Source organism: Orycteropus afer, unplaced genomic scaffold (assembly GCF_000298275.1).
Source record: "Orycteropus afer afer isolate SDZICR_OR568_19922 unplaced genomic scaffold, OryAfe1.0 scaffold00145, whole genome shotgun sequence".
Classification (NCBI taxonomy): domain Eukaryota; kingdom Metazoa; phylum Chordata; class Mammalia; order Tubulidentata; family Orycteropodidae; genus Orycteropus; species Orycteropus afer.
Genome location: NW_006921732.1, coordinates 4,998,092 through 5,009,997, shown reverse-complemented (window position 1 = coordinate 5,009,997; position 11,906 = coordinate 4,998,092). Strand labels below are relative to the sequence as shown.

Genomic DNA, 11,906 nt, shown 5'->3' with positions numbered 1-11,906 from the left:
TTTGGTCAATGACATGAGACAAAGTATATGTGAACTGCTGTATGAAAAGTGAATTTACTCTGTAAATCTTCACCCAAATCCTAAAAAAAAAAAAGTATGGAAAAATCTTATACAATGTGTGAAGTAGGAACTACTATTATTTCCATTAGGCAGATGTGAAAACCAAAGCACCAGGCATTAGTATTTGCTGAAGGTAGCACCAATAGTAAGTGGCAATGCACAATTTAATTCTAAGTAGATTTAACTATTAACCACTATGCTACACTATTTCTTACTTATTAAAAGCTCTTAAGCTTTATTAGGACATTTTAATACAAATTGAAAAGTAAATTCCATTTTAAACATAAACACACTAACTAGAAAAAAAGAAGGTAGGAACCTTAATTACCTCAGTTAGAAATAAAATATCCCAACATTCCCCCATTCCCCAAATTTCACTGCATGGTAGTTTACTCCATAAAGTAAACTTGAAAAAACACTAATACCTAAAAGCAGTCACAAAAATGGACATTTAAATTAAAAAAATGTACCATTATTTACTTATTACATATTATTTTCCCTGTTGTTTGATTTATGGTCCATTCTAGAGGTAGAGACTGAGCCTAAGGGATAGGAATAAGATGGGACAGATTTTTAAGAAATTAATGGTTCATTCTCATGGATAGGAAGACTCAACATTGTAAAAATGTTAATACTACCCAAAACCATCTACAGATATAACATAATTCTGATCCAGATTCATCTCAGCACTATTCACTATAGCAAAAAAGATGGAAACAACCTAAATGCTTATCAATGGATGAAGGGATAAATAAATCATGCTACATACACACAATGGAAAGCTATGCAACATTAAAGAATAATGATTAATCTGCAAAATACCTCATAGCGTGGATGAACCTAGAGGCCATTATGGTGAGCAAAATCAGTACAACCACAAAAGGACAATTATCGTTACGAGACCACTATTGTAAAACATTAAAGAAAGGTTTACACACAGAAAGGATTGTTCTTTGAAGGTTACCAGGGGCGGGAGGGTTAGGGAGGGGCAATCACCAACTAAAGGGTGGACACTTATTAACTTGGGTGAAGGGAAAGGCATTATACAATAAAGGGAGATCAGCACAAAATGATCAAGACAATGGAAGACACAGGGAGGAAAACTAGAGTTAAAAGAAACAAAGGTGAATACTGTTACATACACGATCCTGCAATAATAGTAATAACAATAATTTAAAAGTGGATGCATTGATAGACACTAAATCTGAACAGGGGTGGGAAGGCAAATGGGACTGTACCCATGAACATATATAGGTTTGACAGAGGCTCTGTCTACCTATATATTTATATGTACTGCAAAAATATCCATGAGTGTAGTAGAACACCCAGGGGACAAATTATAAAAACGTCTCAGTCATAACCAAACACCTTCAGGGAATAAGTCACTGGATATGGAGGCTCAGGACTACAGTCCCAGGCACACTAAGGTCAACTGGCATAACACAGTCCACAGAGCAGTGTTCTATATCCACTTAAGTAAGTAGTGACTAGGGTCTCAAAAGCTTGTATGGCCATCTAAGGCGTAACCACTAGCCTCTCCCCATCCAAAGCAAAGGCACAGGAAACAATTAGTCCAAAGGACTAATGAGGCACATGAACCCCAGTCTCCACAACCCTGAGACCAGAAGAGCCAAATGGTGTCCTGCTACCACTGCTGACCGCTCTGAAAGGGATCACAATAAGAGGTCCAGGATAAAGTGGGGAGAAGTGTGGAACAAAACTCAAAGTCATAAAAGAGAAGAGCCTTACTGGTCTGATGAAGACTGGTGGAACCTCCAGCTATGGCCCTTAAGACACCCTTCAAGCTAGGAACTGAACTTAACCCCTGTGACTAAACTGACAGCCAAATGACAGACAACCCTGTATGTAATATAAAGGTTTTACTCACTCATTAGGACAATCAAGCTTATGAGATCAGGAGCACAGCATTTGCCCAGGGATAGAGCTAGGAAGGTGGGAGGAGATGGGAAGAAAGAACAAAGGGAAGGGGTAGAAATGGGAAGAATGCCATCATGGCCTGGGGACTGAAGTAAATGTTACAAAACAGAATGTATGGATTGTTGAATGGAAAACCAATCTGCTCTGTAAATGTTCAACCAAATCACAATAAAAAAAATAAATAATTAAGACATTTGAAGTTAAGAAAAAAATAAAGGGTTCTCAGAACCTAGTAAAAGGAGAAAACTTTTAGAACTGAGGCATTTTAAGGCATCTAGTCAGGCATTCTTATGTTTATGAATGAACAACTGTTTCTGGAGTAGTTTTGTAGGAGTCGTCAGAGAAGCTTCCAAGTATGTTTTCTCTTTCACTTCTCAGTCTTTAAACTATCCCTTTTCTGCCTATCTAACGCAGAAGAGCATTTACTGAATTGCCCCTTGGTGGTGCACATTAGATTTTCATCAATGAATGCAACAAGAAATAATCTTACAAACTATCACTGTCTCTACCATAAGGATATTATTGTCTTCTACTAATGTTCTATATAAAAATTTAACTGATCAAAAAACTTTCCTTCTCCCCTCCAAAGAAATGGTTTTTTTTTTTCCTTCTTATAGACTACAAACCAAGTGATTACTTTCAGCCCAGCTAGAAAAAGTCTATGAATCTCTATATATGGTCTACATGTCTATATTCAACTATTTTCCCTCCTTTCCTTAATTCTTTCTCTATTTTCCCTTGGTCTAGATTTTTTTATTTTAAACTTTATACCCTCTTATTTTACTCTGTGTTTCTTGAACCATGTCCCAGATCATGTGGAATGAGTTTTATTTATAAATAACTGACAAAGAGTTGCATCACAACCTTCAAAAAAGAATGATTTAGAACCTGATATAAAAGCTTTAGGGGAGCTCGGATGGGGTAATGCCTAAGGCATTTGACCGCTAACCAGAAGATTAGCAGTTCAAACCCACTAGCCACTCCTCAGAAGGAAGACTGGGCAATCTGCTTCCATAGTGATACTGCCTCAGAAACCCAAGGAGGGGTTGCTATGAGTCAGTTCTCACTCGATGGCAGTGAGTTTGGTTTGGTTTATAAAAGCTTTGCTTATCCAGAGACCATGGGTATTGACTGCAATTCTTGAACTAACAGTTCGGATGAACAAGGATCTGGCACCGGAGTTTACCAAAAGCACTGGATCTCCCTATGTCTTTTGCCCAACTAAATAGATTCACTGTAGGCTTCTAATCTTTAAATTCTATGAAGTTAGGACAGTGTAAGTCTCATTCACCACTGCATTCAGTGTCATTCTGAAAGAATACATTTTGTTTATAACCTAAGATTCTCTTACATTGTATTTTTTAAAGTGTACATCTTTTAAAATCATTTCAATACACAATTTGGAAATGGCTTTCCAAAGATTAAAGGGTAACTAAAAGGAAAATTTCACTTGAAAAACACAGCTCTGTCTTCTGGTACATACGATTCTTGCTACAGACATGTTGCATGGCCCAAACTGCCCACAGCTGGACTCCTGGTGTTGTGAAACAGCCAAGTAATGGGAAAAATGGATTGAAGGACCTAGAGTCAAAGAAAAGTAATCCAAATTACATTCTAGTGTCATTTTCTAAAGCAATGAGACTTAACATTTACATTCTAGAAATTTCATCCTCTGTCATATAGGGTTGATGTGAGTAGGAATCAACTTGACAACAAACAACAATTTCTAGACCAATCTAATGAGCTATGGAACATCTTTTCTTTGTCTTGGCCAATTCAGAAAGGAGTGAATGCATTCAAACCAAAGTCTTGGTGCAGAAGATGAAAAATGATCAGAGCAACATACTAATAAAGAAAAACATCTTTTTCAAAAGACCTTTTTTGATCACAAACATACACATCTTGGTTTGAAAACTAAGGAAAGGAGAAGTTAGTTGATAACTGGGAGAACACCATCAAGGAAGTCTAGAATTAGCCTTCCTATTTCTACTGGTCTTCTGCACAAAAATGGGTGATAAAAGTTAGGGAAGAAGTCAAAGATGTTGGCAGCATCAGCAGTTATGAAGCAGACCACAAAAATAAGTTATAAAAAAATTATTTATGCAACAATCCGGATAATTTCAGATGATGACTTAGCTATCAAGTTACCAAATTGTTATAAATAGTTAGGCATACAGTATGCACTTCAAAAAATGATTATAATCTGTTTCCTCAAAAATCTGATGCTACTTCTAGTTTCCTCAATGCCATGCTGTTTTATAGCACTGATACATTGTATCCTCTTCCTAAAACTTCTTTTCCCTGGTTAATCTTTCAAACTTCCCCTCTGAAATTATTATCTCTGGTGGTGTAGTGCCTAAGGCATTTGACTGCTAACCAGAAGGTGGGCAGTTCACACCCAGCAGCCACTCCTTGGAAACCCAAGGAGGCATTGCTATGAGTCGGATCTGACTTGATGGTGCGTTTGTTTGGCAGAAGCTTTTTCAATGATTTCCCAGTACAGATTTAAGTGCTCTTATCTTCAGTTTCAAAGCACATATCTAGCATAATAGTGAATGATACCTGACTCATACTTGGTCTATTTCACTAGACTGTATGATTCCTGGGCATGGCAGACACCATGCCGTGTTCATCTTTGAATTTCAAAAGCACAGAACAAGTGACTGGCACTTGTCTTCAATAAATGTAAAATGAAGAAAGCACTGCTGAATGATAGGTGACAGAACAAAGTCAAAATACTTTGCCTCTTTTAAAACTAGTTCTAAGAAAGACGGCTAAGGGAAAATTTATACATCTAGTAGAAATGATCTCTATACAAGCAACTGACTACATGCTGGGTTAATATTAATTACGATAATTACCTGTATGCTACCATTTCACACTCTGGAGTTGGCCATTTCAAAATAGCTGAATGCTGCAAAACAAGACATATATAAAAGAGACTGTAGCATTTATTTAGGACTGTATTATGAGGCTTTGACAGTTTGACCACTATGAATGATTTTTGTTTGTTTCCAGAAAATATCAAATGATCCTACCAGATCATCCAAAAGAGAATTCCTCTGACTGCGGCTCAATGTCCAGGCTTGTTCACCTCTGGATATTAAATGGGCAATAATTCCAGCTGCAAAGTAACTGACTTCCACTTCAACACTGTGTAGAAGGCTACTGATGTGGTCTATAAAATCCTTCCACATTAATTCAGAATGCAATTCTTGTACTTCAGCTATATTGTTCTGGAAACAAAAGAAGACATAAAAATTCAAGTGATATGTATAAGAAATGTATAAGTGTATATGCACTCTAAGAAAGGACAGAAAAAATTATTTATGTTTTATTGACTTAAAACACATATTTACACATGGCAAAATGTGAAGAATACTGCTACATTATGATATTGGGATTATGGATGATTTTTTAAATTTCTTCCCAAAACAGTAAGAATAAAATAATAAAGAAATAGTAGTGATTTCCTTTCCAGATAAATGTCAAACTGTTAATAACCTAAAAACCCTCCTACCATAAAATACCTGAAAGTGATGGCTATAAAACAACTAACATCCTTTCAATATGTAACTTTACTTGCTGGGATCAAAAAGCAAAGAGATAACCAACTCACAGCGACCCCTCCTTGGGTTTCCAAGGCGGTATCGCTAAGGAAGTAGATTGCCCAACCTTCCTTCCGAGGAGTAGCTGGTAGGTTTGAATCACCAGCTTTCTGGTTAGCAGTCAAGTGCCTTAGGCACTATGCCACCAGAGCTCCAAATGTCAAACTAGATAACCTAAAAAACCTTCTACCATAAAATACCTAGCAGTAATGGCTGAAAAATAGCTAAATCCTTTAAATATATAACTTTACTTGCTGGGATCAAAAAGCAGAGAGAGAACCCAACTAGAGCTAGGCCATCACTGCCTTGCAGGGGCAGGAGAATTGGTTTTGAACAGCCATGCAAGGGCAGAAGGTGAGGGCTAGAAATCAGAACCGAGACTTTCGAAACAAGACCAAGATTTTAAAAATATTATCCCTCAATAAAAGGGTGGACTGACATAGGTATATGAAAAAAGGATTATCTATTATAATCTGGGATCTGGTCTAAAAGGAAAAGCCTTCCCTTGTAATGAGTAACCATGAACCTGCCCCCATGCAAAACTGTGGTTCAAATTTATACCATCTGTGTGGGCTGGAGAAAGTGAGAAGCAACAAGAGAGGTAAGAAGAAAGCTAGGAAAGTGTGGTATCTAGAAAGCCGAAAGGGGTGAATATATCAAAATGACGAAGGGATTAGCAGTTCTGTATGATGTGGAAAACCTACATAAGATAAGGGCAAAACAGCACCCGTTGATCTGAGTAATATAGTGGTCTTGTGTCTTAAAAATTGTACAGCTTTAGCCCTCCACTGAATGCCAAAAGCTTGCCAGGATACTGCTGGCCTTTAGATCATAGATACTTTATCTGAATGTGGGGTATGCTAGCTTACAGAAGCAGTACTTAAGGAAGACCTCAGTTCATATAAAAAACAAATGAGGAAAAATTTAGACTGTGCTTGATCTTCTCCCAATGCATATGAAAGCCAACTTATCTTATTACTCTAAAGATTAACCATCATTCTTTCTTTTTTTTTAATTGTGATTTGGGTGAAGGTTTACAGAGAAATTTACTTACCATACAGTGGTTCACATATACTTTGTCTCATGACATTGACCACAGTTTACCACAATGCAACAGCTCCCCTGCCACTTCCTCCCCATGGTTACCTCTTCCCTATGTCCATCCCTCCATGCACTCCTGCCCCCTGAGCTGTCTCCCTGTGCATAAGCAGCCCTTCTTTCTCCCATGATTGTTCTCTCCAAGGAGTATATCTACTTGAGGTAAATGTTCAACTCATATGCCTGTCTTTTATTTAGCTGGAAACCACAGGTGTGGGTTCAATTCCAGACCTGAAGGGCAGCTAGGGGCCATAGTCTCAGTGGTTCCACCAGGCTCTATCGGACCAGCAAACCTGGTCCCGTCCCCTCCCACCTTTATTTTTTTTTTTCCTCCAAATGATTTTGAGTTTTGTTCCATATTGTTCTCCCTCTCTATCCAGGATCTCCTACACAGATCCCCTTTCAAGTGGATGACAGTGAACTAGGGCACCATCTAGTTCTTCTGGTGTCACAGTCATATAGGCTGCAGATCGGATGGTGTACCTAGATTAACAATCATTCTTAAAACTTCATTTGATTTAATAAGAAATCATAATTCTCTTTTCAACACATACACTCCATGCCTTAGAAATTAACAACCCTGGTCTATTAATTGTTAAGAGATTATTCACTCTCTGGTTTAAGTCTTTCTGCACAAACTAAAAATGAAAGGCATCATGTAAAAATGTACTCTCTGTAATGACTAAAAAGTTCCCTCTTCAATCATGGAAAAGATGAGGGTGAAAGAGAAAGTTTAATTGTATTTACTGCATAAATGTGTATAATGGTATGTATTCCCATCAGTGTCAGTGATTAATCAATGTTTCCTATGCCCCTCTCTAATCTTACATTAAAAATAAGAAAAAGCATTTTGCATTAATATTTTATACTCTTCTCTACCTATATTTGTTACATAAAGCATGTATCGTTGTGATAATGGCAAAAAATAAAAAAAGTATAAGCCTCATATAACTATGAAGGAGTGCTGGTGGCATAGTGCCTAACGCATTCGACTGTTAACCAGAAGATTGGAAGTTCAAACTCACCAGCTGCTCTGCAGAAGGAAGATGGAAGAATATACTTCCATAAAGATTTATGGCCTTGGAAACCCAATGGGGGTCGCAATGAGTCAGAATTGATTCGATAGTAGTGAGTTGGTTTGGGTAACTATTAAAAAAAGGGGGGGGGTGGTCCCCCTCTAAGCTTGGAGAAGCTTAATAGAAAAAAAAAAACATAAAGCCCCTCTGGAAGGATACACCTTGAACTCAAAAATTCATAGAGGATGACATCACAATCCTAAACTGCAATTCACAATGAAAACAATTCACACCGAGTGAGAATCATCAGGCACAATAGTATATTAGACCCCCCAAGAGCCTCATATAATACAACTACAAGATAGTAAATATATAATAAAGTTAAATTGATAAAAGAAGTATTAAAAAATACAACAAAAGACCCTGTGACCACTATTTAAAAAAAAAAAATTGGAATAGAAAAAAATATAACATCAAAAGAACATCCTGCTGTAAACAAGTTTCTAGAAAACCAGACAAAATATATGAGAGAACTATTTTTTTTTTTCCCCAGACCCTGGACAACAGGCAATTCAGAAATGTGATCCCAGAGAGAGGGGATACAAAAAAGGCAATTTTCAGGTAACTTGCAGCACAAGTTAAGAGGAACCCAGAGAGAACTAGACAGTTTTGCTGAGTTAAAGAGACAGAGATCTGAGTTCAAAGTGATCAAGGCAGCAAAAATACTAGACAGGAAAATGCTTCATAGAGAGAGAGAACTCCAGAGAACTAGAGAGAAGGCCTTTCTAATCTTTGGCTAAGTACTAATATGAGGTGAAACTCCATGAGTTAGGGAAAGAGCCATCAGAAATCAGTACATAAACAAATCCCAAAGATCACAGGGCTAGGAATTGTTCACACAGTCAAGTGAAGAGATTTCCTAATACACAAGGATCTTCTCGATGGCAATGAGTTTAGTTTTTTTTTAATTTAGTAGTGGGGCTAAATGACGTATCAGCCTGAGGATAAAGGCTGATCTGAAGTCACCTGACAAAGCAAATAAACAAGGCTTGAAAGGTACAAATTGAACTGCAAGTAATTTAATTATACAACAGAATAAAGTCCAAGACTCTTTAAAGAAAAACAATTGAATCCAGCAATCAACAATGTATATTTCATAAAGACTAGCATCTAGTAAGAAATTACCAGGCATATAAAAAGAGGCAGGAAAATATGACCCATGCTCAGGAAAAAAAAAATCAATGGATATAAATGGGCCCAGAAATGACAAGCATAATAGAATTAGCACACAAGGACTTAAAACAGATATTGTAAATATTATAAATATGATCCAGAATAAAAGGAAAATATAAACACAAAGGAAAAAGGGTAGCTTGAAAAGACAAAGTATTACAATGAAATGTAAAACGACCTGGAGTTAGAAAAACAAAAGGGAAGACCATGTTCAACATATTTCAAGCTGAAAGAACTGAAAAAAGTCAAATCTCAAGTTACAATATTGGAGGACTCTATGGTTAAGATGTTGAATAATACAGGAAGCATTAAGAAATGATGGGAGTAATAGTCACTGAACCAAAATGGACTGGTTGATGTTCAGTCATATCAGAAGGTAGCATATGATCAAGAATTAATGGTACTGAAGGAAGTCTACACTGAAGGAACTGGCAAAAAACAAGGCTCCATGTGACATGAACAGATATATGCACACTGTTCTGGTTACCTAGTTCTTCTCTGACAAGAATATAACACAAATGAGGTAGCTTTAACAAATAGGAATTTATTCTCTTACAGTTTAGAGGCTTTAAGTCCAAGTTCAAAATGTTAGGCTCGAGGGGCTGGGTCAAAGCCTCTTGACCTTAGACTTCAGCTCTGCTACTTGTTCCTGGCCCACTGAAGTTAGAGGCATCTCTTCACTCAGATAGCTACTGGCTGCTGAGGCTAACAAGCCCAAGGTTGATAAATAAAATGGCATAGTCCCAATTTTACCAAACCACATGGCAGGCCATTAATTCAAGTCCATTGTAAGTCCCAAGGTCAGCAGAGCATGGCAGGCTGCTGAACAATGACATGGCTACATGCTGAGTCCAAGCATGCCATAAGCTAGAGACTATCCCCAAGGCTTCTCCTTATATACAGGAAGCAGACTACATCCCAAAAGCAGCTACTCAGCTGCTTGTGGTAGATCCCACCACGGAGTTGATTGCCAGTTTCATCATGGGGAATAACTACCACCAGCTGCCCAGCCACTCAACCAGGCCCAGCCAAGTTGACATACAAATTTAACTACCACAACACTCATGTTCATCATAGCAGTATTCACAATAGCAAAAAGATGGATGAAACCTAAGTGCCCATGAACAGATGAATGGATACACAAACTATGGTACATACACACAATGGAATATGATACAACATAAAAAAACAATAATGAATCTACTAAACATCTCATAACACAGATAAATCTAGATGACATTATGGTGAGTGAAATTAGTCACAAAAAGAAAAATATTTATGAAATATTGTAAAGAGTCAAGAAAAGGTTTTCACAAAAAAAAAGAAATATTCTTTGATGGTTACCAGGATGGGAGGAGAAGAGGTGGCAAACCACTAACTACAGGGTAGACACATAATAATTTGGGTGAAGGGGAATGCAATATACAACAAGGAGGAGGTCAGCACAAAATAATCAAGGAAAGGAAGATGCTGGGAGGAGCACAAGATTTTAAGGCAACAAAGGTAAATACTAATTCATACACAATTCTGCAGTAACAGTAGTAAAAATAATCAATAATCTATGAGTGGATAAAGAGACACACAAGCTGAACAGACATGGGAAGGAGAATGGTACTAGAGCCACAAATACATATATAGGTTTGACAGAAAATATTTCTACATACGTATTTACATATGCTACAAACATATCCATGAATATACTGAGCACAGAAAGGGTAAAATTATGAAAACTTCTGAACCATAACCCAAAACCCCGAGGGAGTGAGTCGCTGGGCCTGGTGACTCAGGATCACAGTCTCAGGGAACATCAAGGTCAATTGGCACAACACAGTACACAAAGAAAATATTCTATATCCTACTTTGGTGAGTAGTGACTGGGTCTTAAAGGCTTGTAAGTGGCCACGTAAGGTGTAACTCTTGGTATTCCTCCAGCCACAGCAAAGAAGAGTGAAGAAAATCAAAGACACACAGAAAAAATTAGTCCAAAAGACTAATGGGGCTGAATTCTGGTAAGATGGTAGAATAAGAAGACAAGCTACACAGACTCTTTTCCTTTTTTTTTTTTTTTTTTAATTGTGATTTGGGTGAAAATTTACAGAGCAAGTACACTTTCCATACAGCAGTTCACATACACTTTGTCTCATAACATTAACCACAATTTACCACAACGCAACAGCTCCCCTCCTACTTCCTCCTGATAGTTACCTCTTCCCTGTGTCCATCCCTCCAAGCACTCCTGCCCCCTGAGCTGTCTCCCTGTGCATAAACAGCCCTTCTTTCTCCCATGCTTGTTCTCTCCAAGGAGTGTATCTATCTCAGGTAAATGTTCAACTCATGCCTGTCTATTATTTGCCTGGAAGCCACAGGCATGGATTCAATTCCAGACCTAAAGGACAGCTAGAGGCCATAGACTGAGTGGTTTCACCAGGCTCTATTAGACCTGCAAACCTGGTCCCCCCCTTTTTTTTTTCCAAATGATTTTCAGTTTTGTTCCACATTGTTCTCCCTCTCTATCCAGGATCCAGATGCTCTTCCAAGTGGTTGGCAGGGGTAGCTGGGCACCATCTAGTTCTTCTGGTCTCATAGTCGTATAGGCTGCAGATCAGATGGTGTACCAGTTGCTAGGACTAATTGTTTCCATGAGTTTTTGGTTTTCTTCATTCTTCTTTGCTCCGGACGAAGAGAGACCCATTGTTGCATCTAGATGGCACCTTGCAAGCTTTTAACATCCCAGTCGCTACTCACCACAGTAGGAGGTGGAACAATATTTTGTGTAGTATGCTATGCCAGTTGAGCTTGATGTCCTCTGCAACTATGGTCCTGAGCCCACAGGTTCAACTACTCGGCCCCTCTGGGTAGCTGGCTGTGACCAAGCAATGACTACAACCTTGCCCCTTGTCAGCTCCACTATACACCTAGGAATTCAGATCATACACATAAAGTTATAGGACCA

General features: G+C 38.0%; 1 protein-coding gene across 1 annotated transcript in view; it reads right to left on the bottom strand.

The window, feature by feature from the left end:
- Positions 1 to 11,906, bottom strand: part of ZYG11B (zyg-11 family member B, cell cycle regulator) — a 146,246-nt gene that overhangs the window by 36,270 nt on the left and 98,070 nt on the right. Inside the window, exons 11-13 of the mRNA XM_007945907.2 lie at positions 5,037 to 5,234; positions 4,860 to 4,912; positions 3,482 to 3,579 (exon numbers count right to left, since the gene is read on the bottom strand). Of these exons, the coding sequence (XP_007944098.2) occupies positions 3,482 to 3,579; positions 4,860 to 4,912; positions 5,037 to 5,234 (349 nt within the window). The remainder of the gene's footprint in view (positions 1 to 3,481; positions 3,580 to 4,859; positions 4,913 to 5,036; positions 5,235 to 11,906) is intronic.